The sequence below is a fragment of the Dasypus novemcinctus genome, chromosome 18 (genome assembly GCF_030445035.2).
Source record: "Dasypus novemcinctus isolate mDasNov1 chromosome 18, mDasNov1.1.hap2, whole genome shotgun sequence".
Lineage (NCBI taxonomy): Eukaryota > Metazoa > Chordata > Mammalia > Cingulata > Dasypodidae > Dasypus > Dasypus novemcinctus.
Window position 1 is genome coordinate 80,780,579 of NC_080690.1, and position 20,088 is coordinate 80,800,666.

The 20,088-nt window shown below is 38.8% G+C and overlaps 1 protein-coding gene and 1 non-coding gene across 2 annotated transcripts; one reads left to right on the forward strand and one right to left on the reverse strand.

The window, feature by feature from the left end:
- The first annotated feature begins 5,100 nt into the window (after positions 1-5,100).
- LOC101420168 (ret finger protein-like 3) lies at positions 5,101-6,997 on the forward strand. The gene is made up of 2 exons (XM_004452528.2): positions 5,101-5,386; positions 6,471-6,997. Exons 1-2 carry the CDS (start codon positions 5,101-5,103, stop codon positions 6,995-6,997), a joined length of 813 nt encoding a protein of 270 aa, XP_004452585.2.
- A 5,978-nt stretch (positions 6,998-12,975) lies between these two features.
- Positions 12,976-13,081, reverse strand: LOC111762762 (U6 spliceosomal RNA). Its single transcript, XR_002795797.2, has one exon. It is a non-coding gene; the product is annotated as a U6 spliceosomal RNA (small nuclear RNA).
- Positions 13,082-20,088: the final 7,007 nt, after the last annotated feature.

The following is a 20,088-nucleotide window of genomic DNA, read 5'->3' on the forward strand; positions in this document are numbered from 1 at the left end:
ATGAAAAGGTTGTTAATGTGGGGAAGGGTGGGAGGCGTGGGGAATGGGGCGTATGGGATATATTTGTGTGTAACATTTGTGTAATCTAAGTATCTTTTTAAAAAATAAAATATATTTTAAAAGAAGGGCATAATATATAAAGACTCCTCCAAACTGTTAGTTGATGGGGAAAATATTTCTGAAATAAGCTTGTGAAATTAGTTTGTTACGGCCTCTGTAATTAAGAGTGATAGCAATGAAATCTTATTTTCATATTAAAAAGGGAGAGGTAAGGCAAATGGTATGTATTTTCTCCCTATTTCAAATTGTCTAGAGATGACAGTTATGAACAGGAAGGCAAGGGAAATTAATTAATTAACTAATTAGACACGCGTTGTCTAAGTGCTGCCTCAATCACTGGGTCCTGGCACTCTAGGAGTGGTAAGCACTAAACTGGGTTCAGTTCCAAGGCTACACAAACAACGTATCACTCAGTTTTGCAAATCAAATAGCTGGTTGCAAGGGTTGCTCTAGGGGACGGTGAACTGCCAGCCCCTTTAACTGCTTCTGGTATAGATGGCGCCAAAGAACATGGCCAGGCTGGAACCATTAGCAGAGCTGGAGGTTCCTGTAAGCCTGGACCCTTCCTCTACCACAACGCATAGAATAATGGTGATTTCTGCTTTACTCCCAATTACAACTTCAGAACTCTGAAGAGAGGACAATGGGCTTTCATATTTGCGCTCAAATTGCCTTCATCTAAAGATAGAAAGAGTTGGGGCATAATAACTCTATGCATGTCAAGGTGTTGTGTCAGAAGTAATAGTCATTCAATTCTTGGAATTTCATTTACATGTATGTTTCCCCCCCTGGTTGGAGACATTGCTGAACTCCTGCAAGAAGCAAACAGACATATGATCTGACCACACTGTAATGAGTACCACATATCTGACATGTGGATATTTTTTCTGCTTGAACTGCTTTCCCAATTGGAAAGGAAGTGAAGGGAGTCCTTGACAAAACTTCAAGTTCCCTTTCACACTCAATTACAATTTTGATTCTGAACTTACATTATTCCACAACCTACAGAATAAATTTTTTTTTTTTTTTACCATTTTTCCAGTGGATCTTTAGGAACTTCTCATCCATTGTCAAACGTTGTCATTAATCGCAAGAATAAGCTGATGGTTATTTGCCCTGGGATAAAATTTGCTCCTCATTGGTGATTCCTTTATTCTCCATGCAGACAGTCACTGGTACAACAGATGACCTGCTAATGAGATCGCTATATTATGTATTACAACAATTAAAAAGTAAGAACAGGACCTTGACTGACTGCTCTTCTAGGAGCAGATTGGCATTTTAATTACCAAACTTGTAAAACTATAATTGTTCATTTTTAGAGTTGTGCAGTTGCCAGTTTGCCTGAATGAGAAAACGTTACTTAAGATATCGCTGTGCTTTGTTTTTGAAATGGTATCCAGCAAAACCAAGGAAATGACATCATGGGAATGAAAGATAATTTAATCATCTAAACGTAACCTAATCTTCCACACTTGCCCTTTCCCACATTGTCCAGTTTTTCATTCCCATGCCTCAAACCTGATCACCTGTAAGTCATCTAAAACCCTGAGAATTTCTTTTGAAGACAACACAAATGATTTGTTTAAAAAGACAAATGTGGGAAACGGACTTTGGCCCAGTGGTTAGGGCGTCTGTCTACCATATGGGAGGCCCGCGGTTCAAACCCCGGCCTCCTTGACCCGTGTGGAGCTGGCCATGCGCAGCGCTGATGCGCGCAAGGAGTGCCCTGCCACGCAAGGGTGTCCCCCGCGTGGGGGAGCCCCACGCGCAAGGAGTGCACCCGTGAGGAAAGCCGCCCAGCGTGAAAAGAAAGAGCAGCCAGCCCAGGAATGGCGCCGCCCACGCTTCCCGTGCCGCTGACGACAACAGAAGCGGACAAAGAAACAAGACGCAGCAAACAGACACCAAGAACAGACAAACGGGGGGGACGGGGGGGGGGGACGGGGGGGGATGGGGGAAGGAATTAAATAAATAAATAAATCTTTAAAAAAAAAAAAGACAAATGTATTTCATTTTTATAACATGCAACGTAAATAGTAAGAACATAAAAAACATTCTTTCTTTGGACTCTGCATTTGACTAATCTAAACAGATACTTGACTGACTTTTTGTTTTTAAAGATTTATTTTTATTTATTTCTCTCCCTTCCTGCCCCCACCAGTTGTCTGTTCTCTGTGTCCATTTGCTGTGTGTTCTTCTTTGTCCGCTTCTGTTGTTGTCAGTGGCACGGGAATCTGTGTTTCTTTTTGTTGTGTCATCTTGCTGTGTCAGCACTCCATGTGTGCGGCGCCGTCTTGGGCAGGCTGAACTTTGTTTTGCGCTGGGCAGCTCTCCTTAGGGGAGGCACTCCTTGTGCGGGGCTCCCCTATGCGGGCGGCACCTTGCGTGGCAGGGCACTCCTTGCGCACATCAGCACTGCACCTGGGCCAGCTCCACACAGGTCAAGGCGGCCCAGGGTTTGAACCGCGGACCTCCCATGTGACAGACAGACGCCCTATCCACTGAGCCAAGTCCGCTCCCCTTGACTGACTGTTGATTGTGGGGGAATTATCTGGGATTTTATTTACCAAACATTAAAAGTGGTTCTTGGCAATAATGGGGAAAAAAGCCCTTTTGAAGAAGTGAAATTGGTCTTGTGAGTAGATTTAAGTAATTTTCTTAATCTATTATGAGGAAGTTTTACTTTGTGAGCAAGAAGTGTTGGAAATTAGTTCCATCCATTTCATAAGAATTAACAATTGTGTCAAATAGTTTAAAAAGTTTCTGTCCTGGGAAGCGGACTTGGCCCAGTGGTTAGGGCATCCATCTACCACATGGGAGGTCCGCGGTTCAAACCCCAGTCGTCCTTGACCTGTGTGGAGCTGGCCCATGCGCAGCGCTGATGCACGCAAGGAGTGCCGTGCCATGCAGGGGTGCCCCCTGGGTAGGGGAACCCCACACGCATGGAGTGCGCCCCATAAGGAGAGCCGCCCAGCACGAAAGAAAGTGCAGCTTACCTAGGAATGGCACCACACACACGGAGAGCTGACATCAACAAGATGAGGCAACAAAAAGAAACACAGATTCCCATGCTGCTGTCAACAACAAGGGGAGAGAAAAAAAAAGTTTCTGTCCTATCCCAAAGGTTATCATCAATAGAAATATCACTTAGATGTCATCTACAATGACAATACAATATTGTATCCATATTAAGGGAAAAAAAGAATTTTTAAGGAAAAAATGTTCTCTTTTGTCCTAACCTCTCTTTGTCATGAGTAAAGCACTCATTTCTTCCAAATTTAATCAAAATGTGATTCAATTAAAGAGGAGAGGCAGGATGTGAAGGAGGTGGGAGGAGGGACCCTGTATATAAAAGCCCCTGGTTGATGGATCTCAAGCCAGATCTGAGCTGTCAGTGGAAAGAGTTGGAGGCCGGAGGAGAACCTACTGGAGGAGAGGTGAGTCCAATCTTTTTTATTTATTTATTTATTCTTTATTTTTTTAAAATTACATTAAAAAATATGAGGTTCCCATATACCCTCCACCCCCTCGCCCCACTTCTCCCCCCATAACAACAATCTCCTCCATCATCATGAGACATTCATTGCATTTGGTGAATACATCTCTGAGCACCACTGCACCTCATGGTCAGTGGTCCACATCATAGCCCATACTCTCCCACATTCCACCCAGTGGGCCATGGGAGGACATACAATGTCCAGTAACTGTCCCTGCAGCACCACCCAGGACAACTCCAAGTCCCGAAAACACCCCCACATCTCATCTCTTCCTCCCACTCCCTACCCCCAGCAGCCACCATGGCCACTTTCTCCACACCAATGCCACATTTTCTTCGATTACTAATCACAGTAGTTGATGAATAGAATATCAGTAAGTCCACTCTAATCCATACACTATTCCTCCGTCCTGTGGAGTCCAGTCTTAAGTCATTTAAAAAAATTATCGGATTTCTACAACGGAAAGCTACAATAGAGCAAGGCCCCAAAATTTGAGTAATTTATAGATTCAGCAAATTTAACTTATCTCCTCACAGACTCTAAAAATTCAATTACAAGTTGAAACAGTATGTTGATTATTAAGATTGATTTAATTGATTGATTGTAGTTTTTCCTGGCACACTTATCATTGCAGACATGGATCATGCTGTTCCTCCTGGGCAGCTCTGGTCTAGGCTCAGGGTCCCTCCTCCTCTTCCAGCTGGGCCCTCCTGACCGGCAGAAGCCCATGGCAGCAGCTGAGAGGTTGAGTAAGTCGATGGAGACTCTCAGGTCACCAGCCGATAGAATTACTGGCCAAGCTACTATCATGTGATTAATAATAAAAGACCATGTCATTTCTTCAGCCTGGGTATTGATAACCTGGGTGCTGCCTGCTGCTCCTAGAACAGAGGGCTCAGGAGTCCCTAAGTGCACACGATGGACGGCACTGAGTTGGCCTCAGATAAAATTTGCTGAGTGCATAAATTACTCAGACTTTTGAGCCTTGCTCTATTGTAGCTTTCCATTGTAGAAATCTGATAATATTTTAAAATGACTTAAGATTGGACTCACCTCTCCTCTAGTAGGTTCTCCTCTGGCCTCCAACTCTTTCCACTGACAGCTCAGATCTGGCTTGAGCTCCATCAACCAGGGACTTTATCTACAGGGTCCCTGCTCCTACCTCCTACACATTCTGCCTCTCCTCTTTAATTCAATCACATTTTTTAATATGGCCGAAATGAGTGTTTTGCTTATGACATAGAGAGGTTAGGATAAAGGAGAAAATTTTATCCTGAGAAAGCTTTTTTTTCTTAATGTGGATAAAATATTATACTATCCTATCTTTTATTATTAATCACATGATAGTAGCATTTCAAATATCAGAAGTTTCGGACTATGAGTCTCTATATTTGCATTTTATGTCTTCTTCCCTATAGTTATTGCACATAGAAATTACAAAATTTGTCTAGGCATGTAAGATGAAAGATGACAGATGCCCAAGGTATGATAATTCAACTCATGGAAACTCTATTATGCACATATTCCCCAGACCCTAACCATGGCTGAACACTTTAAAACAGCAACTACGTGTCCCTTCTGCATGGCTTATCTTGAAAAACCCATGTCCCTCAAGTGTGGATATGTCTGCTGCGCGCACTGCATTGGTTCACTGAAGCAGGAACAGTTTGGGGGGGTTTGGTTGTGCCCCTTCTGTTCTGCCGTCTCACAGAAGAATGACATCAGGCCCAAGAGGCAGCTGGAGAGTCTGGTTTCCAAAATCAAAGAACTGGAGCCCCACCTGAGAGGCAGTCTGCAGATGAACCCAAGGATGCTGAAGTTCCAAGGTAAGGGATCTCCACAGCCTGCCCCTCTTCACCCAAAGGGCCCAAGAGAAAGCGACTGTTTAAAAGGTTCTCCGTTAAATATGGGCATTAGCTAGATTCTGGCATCTTAAATTTTTATGCTCCCCAGGAAAGAACTTTTGTCACTTCTGAGTACAGATTGGGTCCACTTGGAAATTTTAAAATAAATCTATTATTTAAGACATGCCGTAGACCTGTGCTCTCCAGTATGGTGTCACGGCTGGCTATTGACCCTTTACACGTGGCTTGTATGAGATAAAGACAATCTAAACTTTTTGGGCATACTGGGTTAAATAAAACACATTTTCAAAACTATTTCCACACATTCCTTATTACTTTTACAAAATGACTGTTGGAAGCACGTGATCCTCATTATATTTCTGTTAGGCAGCACTGGCCCCCCAAATTTCAATATGCACTGCGTTACCTGGGGGTCTCCTTAATACGCAGATTCTGACCCATAGTCCTGGGCTGGACTGAGAATCTGGATTCCTGACATGAGCCCAGGTGTTTTTGATGCTGCTCTAACCCAGACCATGCTTCAGCGTCAGACACGTCCCAGCATCTTTGCTGAGCTGAGCCTTAGGGAGCCGAGTGATGTCCCTGGTCGTTGGTCCAGGAGGCTCCCTTCTGAGGCCTCCATTAGCTCTGTCCACACCCGTGTTAGACAAGCCGCGCTGCACGCAGGTCCTGATGGCTGGAGGTAGCTGGAGATGCTGGACATCCACAGAGCCTCTCTGAGCTCGGCACCCTGCAGGTTCTGGGTCTGAGTTGCTGCTGCCTAGATGCAAAGACACCCCTTCTCATACCCAGGAAATCCTTTGGATCTTTAATTAAATAAGTAACATAAACACATTTCTGCTCTAAGAAGGATCATTTACAATTTTACTTATTCATGCTACAAACATAATTTGAGAACTCAGCGATTCCAAGGATCCGGGATCATTCTGATTTAGGAAAAAAGAATAGAAGTGAAAGTGAAGGAGCTATTTGGGGTCTCTGCAGAAGTGATGGGGAGGGGCTAGAAGCTGGGCACTGGCTGAACGACTCGCGTTTTCTTCCACAGTGGACGTGACCTTGGATGTCAGCACGGCCAATAACCACCTCATCGTTTTTGACGACCTGAGGAGTGTCCAATACGGATATTTAGAACAGAACCGGGAAGAGGGTGCCAAGAGATTCAAAGCAGTGTGTGTCCTGGGCTCCTCCAGGTTCACCTCCGGCTGCCATTACTGGGAGGTGGACGTGGGAACCAGCAGAGAATGGTCCCTGGGCGTCTGCAAGGAATCTGTTGATCGACAGGAGGAAATTCTGTCTTCAGAACGTGGCTTCTGGACCGTGGGCTTGAGAAATGGAGAGCGCTACTCTGCCAGCACTACGCCTTCGACTCCTCTCTTAGTGAACCCTCGGCTCCACCGAGTAGGGGTTTTCCTGGACATGGCTCTTGGAAACATTTCCTTTTGTGACATTAGAGATAGATCCCATATCTTTACATTCACCCACATTTCTCCTAAGGAGCCCCTGCTCCCATTTTTTGCTCCTGCAAATATAGTTAATGATGGTCAAGGCTTCCTGAGAATTGGCCCTCGATGAATCTCCCCACTGCCACTGTTCCACCTTACCCTGAATGAGGCAAATAAACCTTTGACCACAAAACACTTGTAGAAAATTAATTACTTTATCCTGGTAGCTGAAATCTTTTCTGTGTGTTCCGTACATGGCACCAAGTTATAGAAGGAAAGTATGGAACAGTTCATGAACTAGAACATAAATTAGGTAGGACATTTGCATTTCAAATATTATTTATTGACATGTTTGTCTTCTTTGGGTTTAATGTTTATATTTATGCTGCAGAAATATGTCCTGAACTTTCAGGTCCATTTCTAAATCTTTTCCTTTTTATTCTCTGTAAGATGACCCAGTATGTTATGGAGTTGATAAACCTAAATAAATATTTGGATATGGCCCAATGGATTATATATATATTTTTAAATGGTAAGAAAGCAAGAAATAATAAAAAAGTAAAAATACCTATGTGTATGTATCCTGGTGAGAAATGGATCAATGATGCTAGAATATCCATAATTTTGAAGCCAAATTTTCACCATGCCCACAAAGAGGATCTCATTTTTCTTGGACCTGTTTTTGTCTCGGCCTGTACTTGAGGTGCTTAAAAATTGGACTATTTATTCTCCATCTTAGTTATGCTCATGGTACCATCTGACTTGCTCACTCATCATTTGTCCTTTGTCTGGCATTTACGTTAATTGAGAAACCAGACTGGCTTACCATGACATTGCTACTCCTTTGAAAAGATGTACAGAATGGATGAAACCCCTAGCCTAAAAAAACGAAGACACAAATCACCAATATAAGAAATGAAGAAGTGAACTTTGTAACGTATCTACAGTGTTTGAAAGGAAACTACTGGGATATTATGATTAATGATATGCCTATATATTCAACACTCCTAATACCTAAAACAGAGAAAGATAGTGAAGACATTTAAATAAGAGCCCATCATCTCTCAGTAACATATTTGTAAATTGAAAATATATAGGAAATTGATTTAGCAAAGTATTAGAGCTAATACATCTTGACCAGATAGGGTTTATCCTGGGAATGCAAAGCTGTTTCACTAGAAAATCAGTTAATGTAATTTACCATATCAAAGACTAAAAAAGAAAAATTATATTATCATGTTAATAGATGTGAGAAACATTTGAAAAGTTCAACTTCCATTCCTTTTTAAAAAAATAATTATTCTAACAATTTTTAAAAAAGATTTATTTATTTTATTTATTTCTCTCCCTTCCCTCCCCCCACCCCGGTTGTCTGTTCTCTGTGTCTATTTGCTGTGTCTTCTTTGTCCGCTTCTGTTGTTATCAGTGGCACAGGAATCTGTGTTTCTTTTTGTTGTGTCATCTTGTTGTGTCAGCTCTCCGTGTGTGCAGTGCCATTCCTGGGCAGGCTGCACTTTCTTTTGCGCTGGGCGGCTCTCCTTACAGGGCACAATCCTTGCACGTGGGGCTCCCCTATGCAGGGGATACCCCTGCGTGGCACGGCACTCCTGCATGGCACGGCACTTCTGTGTGGCACGGCACTCCTTGTGCGCATCAGCACTGTGCATGGGCCAGCTCCACACGGGTCAAGGAGGCCGGGGGTTTGAACCGTGGATCTCCCATGTGGTAGACAGACGCCCTAACCACTGGGCCAAGTCCGCCGCCTCCATTCCTGATAAAAAATATCAGCAACCTTAGAATTCAAGGGGATATGCTCAATATGACAAAGGACATCTGAAACAATTCTACATCTATCATGCTTAATCATGACAGACCAAATGATTCATCTTTAAGTGTGGGTAAAAGATATCTGCTTCTACTGAACATTGTGCTACCAATTTTAATGAGATAAATCAGGAAGAAGAAACAGTAGGGTTTGGTTCGAAAGAAAGATATCAAAAGTACTCTATGTTCAGGTGATATGGTTGAAAATTCCATAAAATCAACTTAAAAATGAATAAAACTTATTGTAGGTATTTCATATAAGTGGAATAATAAATATTTGTCCTTTTGAATCTAGCTTCTCTCATTCTATATAATGTTTCAAGTTTCATACATATTTTAGGAGGTATCAGAAGTTTATTCCTTTTTAAGGCTGAGTAATATTCCATTGTATGTATAGGTACAAGGTAGATTAAAGGTTATAGGGTGGGGAGAAATGGGTAGTTATTGCTTAATGAGTACAGAGTTTCTGTTTGAGGTGATCAAAAAGTTCTTAATAATGATTGGCAGTGATTGTAGCACAGTATTGGGAGTGCAGTTAATAAACTGGATTTACATCTAAAATTGGTGAAAATGGGAAATTTTATGTAATATATAGCACCACAAAAATTAAAAACTTCTAATATGTGAGTTAAGCCAATTTGCATGGAATAAGATCAATATGAAAAGCAACTGATTATGTGTCTACTAGTGACAAATGATGAATCAGAAACTGAAATTTAAAAAATTTTCGTTATAGTAACACTAAACTATGTCCTCAGTAAATAGAACAGGGAGTAACAAACAGTGGATGTCTGATAAGTGTTGGTTGATTGGCTTACCGAGAGCAGAGAGGGAAGTAAAGGCCAAGTCAAAGAAGCTTTTGTAGTAATGAGTTTAGATATCAGCCAGAAAATAATGGGACATAGGTGAGTGTTTGTGAACTAAAGTGTTTTTGAACTAAAAATGGTGTCACTTGCTACAACACTGAGCATCATCTTTGCGTTACAAACATTGACAATTAGTGTAACAGTGGGGAGGCTGTTCGAGTATTGTTTTATTTAACATGCATATTTATTGATCTTATTGAAGACCAGATAGTGTTCTAAAAGCTTTACAAATGTTTACTCATTTAGAATTCACAAAACTCCTAGAGGTAGGTTCTGTTATTATCTGTATTGCAATAAGAGGATTCTGAGGCTCAGAGGGGCAAACTTGTACAGGTTACACAGTAGGATGATATCCAGGTGATAGAAGAAGCAGTCCAGATAGAATGTCCTAGACACAGCCATCAAGTGACCCTCTCAGAATCCTCACCAAATCACCAGAGAGAAATCCTGAGGTGTCCACTTCCTGCTAAACTGGTGGGAGGATGCTGTCTCCATGGCTTCACGGCAGGGCAGGTAAGAGTGTCAGCTCACTGCATGTATCCAACAGTATTGCTGGTGGGAAACGAATATATTTACTGGGTACAAATTTCATACCATAGAATTTGCATATTTTAATGGTTTTGATTCCATGAGTTTCATAAGTAGGTATAGTCATGCAACATCTCTTATCATTGGCTTTTAGGGTATGATGCCCCCAGTATTTCCTTACAACTATCCCCCTCCCAACTACAGCCACACACTACAACTGATACTGTCACTATCATTTTGCATTTGCTAGTATTTCATAGCCATGGAATTGTAAGATATGTAATGATTTTTGTCTCACTGATATCAATTAGCATGGTATTTAAAAATTTCACTCATGTTTTTGCTGATATCAGTAGATAATTTTTAAATTAGAAAGTAGTATTTCTTTACATGTATCATGCTTTGCTTTTCTGTTTACAAGTTAATGGATTTTAGGTGGTTTCTGCTTCTGAGCTATTTTGAGGATCATGACTATGAAAATTCATGGTAATTCTTTCTGTGGATATATATTTTTATAGTTCTTGGGAAAGGAGTATAATTGTTGGGTTACATAGTGTATATTTTACCTTAGATATATATATATATATTTATATTTTAGTAGAGAACTTGTGAGCTTATAAAGCAATGCTGAATTATGTGCAGAATTCCCCTATACCACCCCTCCACCAACACCTTACACTGCTGGGAACGTTTGTTACAGAATATGAAAGAGTGTCATCAGGCTATTACCACCAACTATGGTCCATAGCTTACATTTGTTATATTTTTCCATACACCCCCTACTATTAACACCATGTATTAGTATTGTACATTTATTTTAGTTCATGGGAGAATTCTCACAAATTTGTACTGTTAACCATATTCTATCTTTCACCACATGGTTCACTATGTTATACAGTCCCAAGCCATGTACATTCTATCCAAATTGTATACTCAGTGGCTCTCATTTTCATCACAGAGTTGTGCAGTCATAACCTCAGTACATTTTGGAACATTTTCATTAGTCCAAAAGAAAAAATCTCATATCCCCCTATTATTGACAGTTTGATTTAGTACCTTCTTTGACACTGATGGGCAAGACTATTCCTATATTGCTGCTAACTATAGTATATAATTTACATTAATTGTATTTTCCCCATGCACCACCATTTTCTTATCACCTTGTAAAAGTGACATACATTTGTTCTGGTTCATAGAAGAAAATTCTTGCATTTGTACTGTTAATGACAATCCTCATCTACCTCCATGTTCAGTAAGTTATCCAGTCCCTAGCGTTTTCTCTAGCTTTCTTTCAGTTGATGTTTACTTGCTTAGAATACTCCTTTCAGCCACAATCTCATTTATAAAACAGCCATGTTAGTTATACCACTATAATGTGCTACTATAACTCTATCCATTTCCACACTTGTACAGTCAAACCAATTAAAAGGTCTACATACATTAGGTATTAGTCTCCCTCTCAGCCCTCATCCTACCTCCTAGTAACCTATACTCTAGATTTTAACACCATGTGTTTATTTTTAGTACTTAGTCCATATTATTGAGACCATCAAATATTTGTCCTTTTGTTTCTGGCTTATTTCACTCAGAATGATGCCCTTAATATTCATCAGTGTTGTCATATGTGTCCCAATTTCATTTATTCTTACAAAGCATATTACTCCACCATATGTATACACCACATTTCATTTATCCATTCATCAGTCGGGCACACTTGGGTTGTTTCCATCTTTTGGCAATTATGAATAATGCTATGAACATCATTATGCAAATGTCTGTTTGTGTCATTTTTTTCAGTACTTCTGGATATATTCCTAGTAGGATTGCCAGATCATATGGCAGTTCTATATTTAGCTTCCTGAGGAACTGCCAAACTGTGTTTCACAGCAGCTGTACCATTCTACATTCCCACCAACAGTGAAGGAGTGCTCCTATTTCTTCATAACCTCTCCAGAACTTAGGAGTTATTGTTTTCTGTTTTATTATTTTAAAAATAATGTTCATTCTATGAGGTATGAGATAATATCTCATTGTAGTTTTGATTTGCATTCCCCTAATAGCCAGTGATATTGAACATTTTTTCATGTTTTTTTTTTTTGCCGTTTGTATTTCTTCTCTGGAAAAATATCTATGTAAGCCTTTGGTTCATTTTTAAACTGGATTGCTTGCTCTTTTATTGTTGAGTTGTATGATCTCTTTATATAGCATGGAAATCAAACCCTTATTGGATATGTGGTGTCCAAACATTTTGTCCCAGTGAGTGGGCTGCCTCTTCACCTTTTTGACAAAGTCATTTGAAGCTCAAAAGTGGTTAAGTTTAAAGAGGTCCCATTTATCCATGTTTTCTTTTATTGTTCATGCTTTTGATCTAAGGTTTAAGAAACTACCACCTCACCTCCAGGTCTGGAAGAAGTTTCCCTACATTTTCTTCTAGGACTTTTATTTTTCTAGCTTTTAGATTTAGGTCTTTGATCCATTTTGAGTTAATTTTTTCATAAGGTGTTAGATAGGGGTCTTCTTTCTTTCGTATATCTATATCTATATATCTATGTACCTGTATATATCCAGTTCTCCCAGCACTGTTTGTTGAAGAGATTGTTCTGCTCCCGGTGTGTGGGCTTAACAGCCTCGTGAAAAATCACTTGACCATAAATGTGAGGGTCTGTTTCTAAATCATCAGTTTAGTTCTATTGGTCTATATGTCTATCTTTATGCTAGTGCCATGCTGTTTTTACCAATATAGCTAGGTAATATGATTTAAAATCCAGAAGTGAGAGTCCTCCAACTTCGTTCTTCTCTTAAGATATTTATGGCTCTTTGGGACCCCTTACCTTTCCAAATAAATTTGATCATTGCGTTTTCCATTTTTTAAAATCGGGATTGCAGTGAAAAAATTATGGAATGCTTAACAAACTTGTGTATCATCCTTGCACAAGGGCTATGCTAGTCTTCTCTGTGTCATTCCGGTTTTAGTATATGTGCTGGTGGGTGAGCACTACCTGGAGATTCTTAATGAAATGAAATATCTAGGGGAGCAGATGTGGCTCAAGTGGATGAGCTTCCACCTCCTGCGTAGGGGGTCCCAGGTTTGCTTCCGGGTGTCTTCTGAAAAAGCAGAAACAAAGAACAAGCAAAACAAATTAAAAAACCAACTCAGGCTGATGTGGCTCGGTTGTTCTGTGCCACCTTCCCACATACGAGGTACCGGGTTCAATTCCTGCCTCTGGCTCTGGTACCTCAAAAAAATCTAAAACATTTCATAGAACTATGCTGTCCAATCCCATAGCCACAGATCGCCCTTCAGAACTGGAAATGGAGTTAGTGCCATACGTGGAAGTGATAATACGATGGTAATATTAGGTTAAATAAAATATAGTATTAAAATTAATTTCACCTGTTTCTTATGCTTCTTAATTTGTCTACTAGAGTATTGACAGTTAAACATGTGGCTCACATCATATTTCTGTTGGGCGGCACTGCCTTATTATTGGCTTCTCAAACTTGAAGTTGCACTAAAGTACCTGGAGGTCTTTTAAAAGTGCGGATTCACTTTTTTTTAGCTGGGCTGGCCTGAGAATCTGGATGCTGACATGAACCCAGGTGTTGTTGAGGCTGCTATTCACGGACAACGCTTTGAGTGGCAAGGCCCTGCACCAAATGAATCTGAACCTCTCTCTGGCTGGGAGCCCTAGGAACCTGCTGTGCTAAAAAGTCCCCAGGGGATTCTAATCTACAGTCAGTGTAGACCACCAAAAGGGTGAGTGAATTTATCCTAGTGCTCATGCCCCAGGCAAAGGGGCATGAAGGTGCAAATGGTGGTTGTTGCTGTAGATTGAGGATCTGTTGCAAACTCTGGATCTGAGCACTGCAGGATGTGCTTCCCACACTGATATGGTACTACAGGATATAATACTTGATTCAATATCATAGCTTAACTCAGAATAGTCTTGTGATCCAGTGTGGGGAAAGGTACATGTTGAAGTGAATTATCTGAGCTCAGCCACAAGTGTCATGGCTGAAGGACTCCTGCTTCTGATATTACCTAGCTACAGTGGTAAAAACAGCATGGTACTGGGATAAAAATGGACCCATAGACCAATGGAATTGAATTGATGGTTAAGAAACAGACCCTCGCATCTATGGTCAAGTTATTTTTCCAAGCCTGTCAAACGTACCCAGCTAGACCAGAACAGTCTATTCAAAAATGGTGCTGGGAGAACTTGATATCCACAGCCAAAAGAAAGAAAAAGGACCCCTATCTCACCTCTTATACAAAAATTAACTCAGAATAGATAAGAAACCTAAATATAAGAGCTAGAACCATAAAACTCCTAGAAGAAAACGAAAGATTATTAAGCCTTACCTGTAAGCATGAGCAATGAAAGGAAACATGGATAAATGGGACCTCCTCAAACTTAAACACTTCTGTTATTCAAAGGACCTTGTCAAGAAGGTGAAAAAGCAGGCCGTTTAATGTGAGAAAATATTTGAAAACCACATATTTGGTAAGGGTTTTATTTCCATTCTATAAAAAGAGATCATACAACTCAACAACAGAAGAACAAACAATCCAATAAAAAAATGGGCAAAATACTTAATAGGGTTTTCTACAAAGAGGAAATACAAATGGCCAAAGGTACATGAACAAATATTCAATATCACTGGTTATTATGGAAATGCAAATAAAAATGACAGAGATATCATCACCACATAGAATGGCTATGATTATATATAATAAGTGCTAGAGAGGATGTGGAGAAATAGGAACACTCCTTCACTGTTGGTGGGATTATAAAATGGTGCAGCCTCTGTGGAAGACAGTTTGGCAGTTCCTCAGGAAACTAAATATAGAACTGCCATATGATCTGCGATTCCTCTTCTAGGAATATATCCAGAAGAACTGAAAACTGTGACACGAACATACATCTGCCACCAATGATCATAGTGGTGTTATTTACAATTGCCAAAAAATGCAAACAACCCAAATATCCATCAACCAATGAATGGATAAACACAATGTGGTATATACATTTGATGAACACTACAAAGCAGTGAGAACAGATGAGATTGGGACACATATGATAACACAGATGAAACTTGAAGACATTATGCTAATGAAATAAGCCAGGCACAAAAGGACAAATAACAAATATTTCATGGTCTCACTAATATGAACTAAATACAAAGAATAAATGCATGGAACTAAAATGTAGAGTCTAGGTTATTAGGAGGTAAGTGGAGGGGTACAAACGAGAACAGATGATTAATATATGTAGAAGTTTTAATTAACTGTAAAACTGTGGAAATGGATAGAGTTGATGGTAACACAATATGATGAGTAGCAGCTGGTTCATAAATGGGATTAAGGCCGAGCAGGGTCTTCTAGGTGTAAATCTCAGTGGAAAGAAAGCTAGAGAATAATCTAGGGACAGCATAACACAGTGAACCCAGAGACGGATGAAAATTGTTGTTAATTGTACCAATGGAAGAATGTCTTTCTGTAACTAGGACAGATATGTACATCATTATTGCAAGGTGGTGGGAATGTAGAGAAGCATTAGAAAAATACAATTAATGTAAGTTATGGACTGTAGTTGACAATAATACTGCAATATTCTTGCATCAATTCCAAAGATGTACTGTTTGCTACTAATAGGGGAGTATGGAAAAAATATGCCAAATGTACACTCTGGACCATGGTTGGTGGTAATAATGTGATGATATTATCTCATAACCTGTAACAAATGTTCTACCACGGTGTGGTGTGTTGGTGAAGGTGTGTTATATGGGAATTCTACATATGTGCATGATTGTTTCATAAGTTCATAACATCTGTACAGAAAATATATTTTAAAAATCAATAGTGTTTCCATATAGTAGTAATGAGCAATCTGAGTAGGAGATCAGTAAAAATATTCCATTACCAAGAATAGCTAAAATAATCAAATATTTAAAAATACAATTAACCAAGGATGTAAAGGACCTGTATTCAGAAGGCAACAAAACATTTCTAAAAGAAATCAGAGAAGACTTAAATAAATGGAAGACTATTCAGTGTTCATGGATTTGAAGACTAAATATTAAGATGCCAATTCTGCCAACATTGATTTACAGATTCCACACAATCCCAATCAAAATCCCAACAGCCTACTTTGCAGAAATGGAATAGCAAATTATCAAATTTCTTTGGAAGGGTTAGTGACCCTAAATAGCCAAACACATCTTGAAAAAGGATAGTGAAGTTGGCACATTCTCACTTCCTAACTTTAAAGCTTATTGAAAAGTCACAGTGGTAAAATCAGCATGGTACTGCATAAAGATAGAATATTGAGCAATGCAATCAAATGAGATTTCACAAATAGACCCTCACATCTGTGATTAATTCATTTTTGACAATGTTGCCATGTATAAACAACTTGGACAGAGCGGTCTCTTCAACAGTTGGTGCTGGGAGAACTGGATATCCATATCCAAAAGAATTAAGAGGACATCTTTCTCACATCTTATACAAAAATTAACTCATAACAGATCAAAGATATAAATAGAAGAGCCAGAAAAGGCAAGCAATCCAAATTTAAAAATTGGCCAAAGACTTGAATAAACAGTTTTCCAAAGAGGAAATAAAAATGGCTAAAATCACAAGAAAAAATGTTCAACATCACTAGCTATTAGGGAAATGGAAATCAAAACTACAATGAGATATCATCTCATACCTCATAAAAAGGCCATTCTAAGAAACAGAAAACAGTAAGTGCTGGGGAGGATGTGGAGAAATAGGAACACTCTCTGTTGGTGGGAATGTGTGAATAGAAGGGTATAGCTGCTGTGGAAGACAGTTTGGTGGGTCCTCAGGAAGCGAAACACAAAACTGCTGTAAGAACCAGAAATTCTGCTCCTAGGTGTATACTCAGAAGAAATGAAAGCAAGGATGCAAGTAGACATTTGCAGAACAACGTTCATAGCAGTAATAATTCACAATTGCCAAAAGAATGAAACAACCCAAATGTCCATCAACTGGTGAGTGGATAGATAAAATGTGGTATGCACATACGATGGAATATCATTCAACTGTAAGAAGAAATGAAGTCTTGATGCATACAGCAGCATGCATGATCTCTGAGGACATTATTTTGAGTAAAACAAGTCAGACACAAAAGGACAAAGATTGTATGATCCTACTAATAGGAACTAAATATAACGAGGAAATCCAAAGAATTAATACGTAGAATATAGTGTCAGAAGATAGAATGAGGTTAGAGAAATTAGAGTTGATGCTTAATTTATGCAGGATTTGTAGTAAGGGTGGTTGCAAATGTTTGGAAGTGAATGAGGTAATAGTAACACATTACAGTGAGTGGAATTAACAGCACTGATATGTTACTCTGATTGTGATTCAAAGGGAAAGTTTAGGGTCATGTATGTCACTAGAAGGAAAGCTAGAGGGTGAAACCTGGGACTGTATAACAGTGAATCATGTGGTAGTCAATAGTACAAATATAAGAATGTTTTTCCATGGATTAGAACAAATGTATATTACTGTTAGAAGGTGTTAAAAAATAGGGTGGTATATGGGCAAAAATACACCTAAAACAAACTATGGACTACAGTAAGGAGTAATATATTAATATTCTTCCATCCATTGTAAAAAAAAATCATTATGCTACATGGCTAAGTAAAATAAACACACAAAGTACAACATGTTATTTGACTCCATTTATGTAATTTGAAAATACAAATAAATTTATAGTGACGGAATTAGATCAATGGATATGTACGTCTGGGGAAGGATTGAGGGAATGAGAGGTGACTGGTAAGGATTAGAGGATTTTCTTTTTGGAGTATTGAAAATGCTCCAAAATTGATTTTGGTGATGAAAGCACAGCTCTGTGATTATACTAAAAGCCATCAATTGTACATTCCAGATGGATTGTATGGTATATCAATATATCTCAATAAAATTACTTTAAAATATCTAATAGACATCAATACTTTGAGAGGATCTGTGCTAACATATAACAAATTTATGTGCAGAGGAATTCACGGTCTTTTCTTTCATGGATTTTACAAACTGAAGAGAAAAAAATCTTCAATAAATCATAATTTACTGAATAAAAGAATTCCTACTACGAAAAAGAGGCACTTGCTACAATTTTATTCCTTTATTTTATATGTAAATTTGACATAATCAGGAGGCTAGGAAAATTTGCTCTGAAAGTTCTAATTTAGGAAAGAAGAGAAGATTAACAGGACTCCAAAGAGCATATTAAGGGTTTTATTCTGACAATATTTAATAAATGAAACATTGGGCGAAATCTTCTAATATATTTTTTGAAACCCATTTTTAAAGTAAAATAAATAATTCATTACATCATGTTAACATGAATTACAAATTCATATGAAGAAAATTTTTCTAAAAGAACAGATAATAAAAGGTGAAAGTTTTAGATCTTAAAAAGAAATTCCAGTAAACTAATTGGGAGTTCTTCCAACCACTGTACTGTTTACAGATTAAGCTAAAACTATTTATGAATATATATGATGTAATAGTAATGAAATTATAGATACAAGTCCGATTGTCTAAAAACCAAGGGTAAGAGAAAACACTGATGATCATTAGCCACAAACAAAACTTTAGAGATTTATAAACACTCAAGTGAGAAATATCTGAAAATGATATTCATATTCCACTGGATTTCAATGTTGAGCCAAATGTTTGTAGATATGTATTTATATCATCAGTAAAAAATCTTATTTCTGCCTTATTAAAGATTAAAATCTGAATGGATTAAAGTGACGTGGCCTGCTGTGAATAAGTAGGGAGGAAGAAGCCGCTGTATAAAACATCCTTGTCAATCAGTCTCACTTAGAACCTAGCTGTCTTGGCTATGACTTGGTTATTGACACAGTTAACATGTACCTCATCATTTCTGATGACTGAGGAGTGTCAGATGTGTGACTATCAAGCAGAATTGGAAAAAAAAAACATGCTGAGAGCATCAAGCCTGCAAATTGTGTGTTGGGCTCCCATCACTTCACCTCTGGCTGCCATTACTGAGAGGTGGATGTTGGAATAAGCCAAGAATGGGACCTGGGTGTTTGCAAAGACTCTTAATCATAAAGAGAACATCCAGCAGTCCTCAGAACTTGGATTCTGGACTGTGGGCTTGAGAAATAGAGAGTTCTACTCAGCCAGCACTGCTCCTTTGACAATCCTGGGTGTGAACCCATGGTTACACCAGGTAGGGATTTTCCTAGACTTGGATATTGACAACATTTCCTCTGTAACATTGGTGATGGATCCCATATCTTTACATTCATCAAAATTTCTGCTATGGAGCCACTGCGCCCATATTTGCTCCTTCAGGTCCACTTAGTGATGATCAAGTCTTGCAACAAAGCTGAACACTGCCACTCCTCCAATTCATCTTAAAAAGATAAATAAAGCTTTGAGCACCAAAAGACCTTTATAGAAAATTACTTTGTGCTCAGAACTAAAATCTTTTTGTTTGGTACACACATGGTACAAAGTTACAGCAGAAAAATAGGGAAAATTTCATGAACCATGTACATAAATTGATAAAGTGAATAAAAATTACTATATAAATATTAAGAATCTGCATTGTTGTCTTCTTGAGTTTTATATTTATATGTTATATAAAGATGTCCTTAATTTCAGATCAGTTTCCAAATGTGTTCCTTTTTATTTTCTGTAAGATCAACTCAGTGTGTTATGGAGGTTTTATTCATTCATTCATTTATTTTTTTTAGTTTTTAAATTTTTATTTGTTTTTTATTAAATTGTCTTTTTTTTTTAAAGATACACAGATCACAAAACGTGTCACATTAAAAAATATAAGAGGTTCCCCAACCCCCCCCCCCCCCCATTCCTCTGACATCAATAACCTCCTTCATCATTGTGGCACACCCATTGCATTTGGTGAATACATTTTGGAGCACTGCTGCACCACATGGATTATAGTTTACATTGTAGTTTACACTCTCC

Excerpts from the sequence above, each read along its gene's own strand:
- LOC101420168 (XM_004452528.2), top strand. The coding sequence starts at position 5,101 with ATGGCTGAACACTTTAAAACAGCAACTACGTGTCCCTTCTGCATGGCT. Across the intron at positions 5,387-6,470 it reads AAGGATGCTGAAGTTCCAAG|TGGACGTGACCTTGGATGTC; the intron begins GTAAGGGATCTC and ends TTTCTTCCACAG.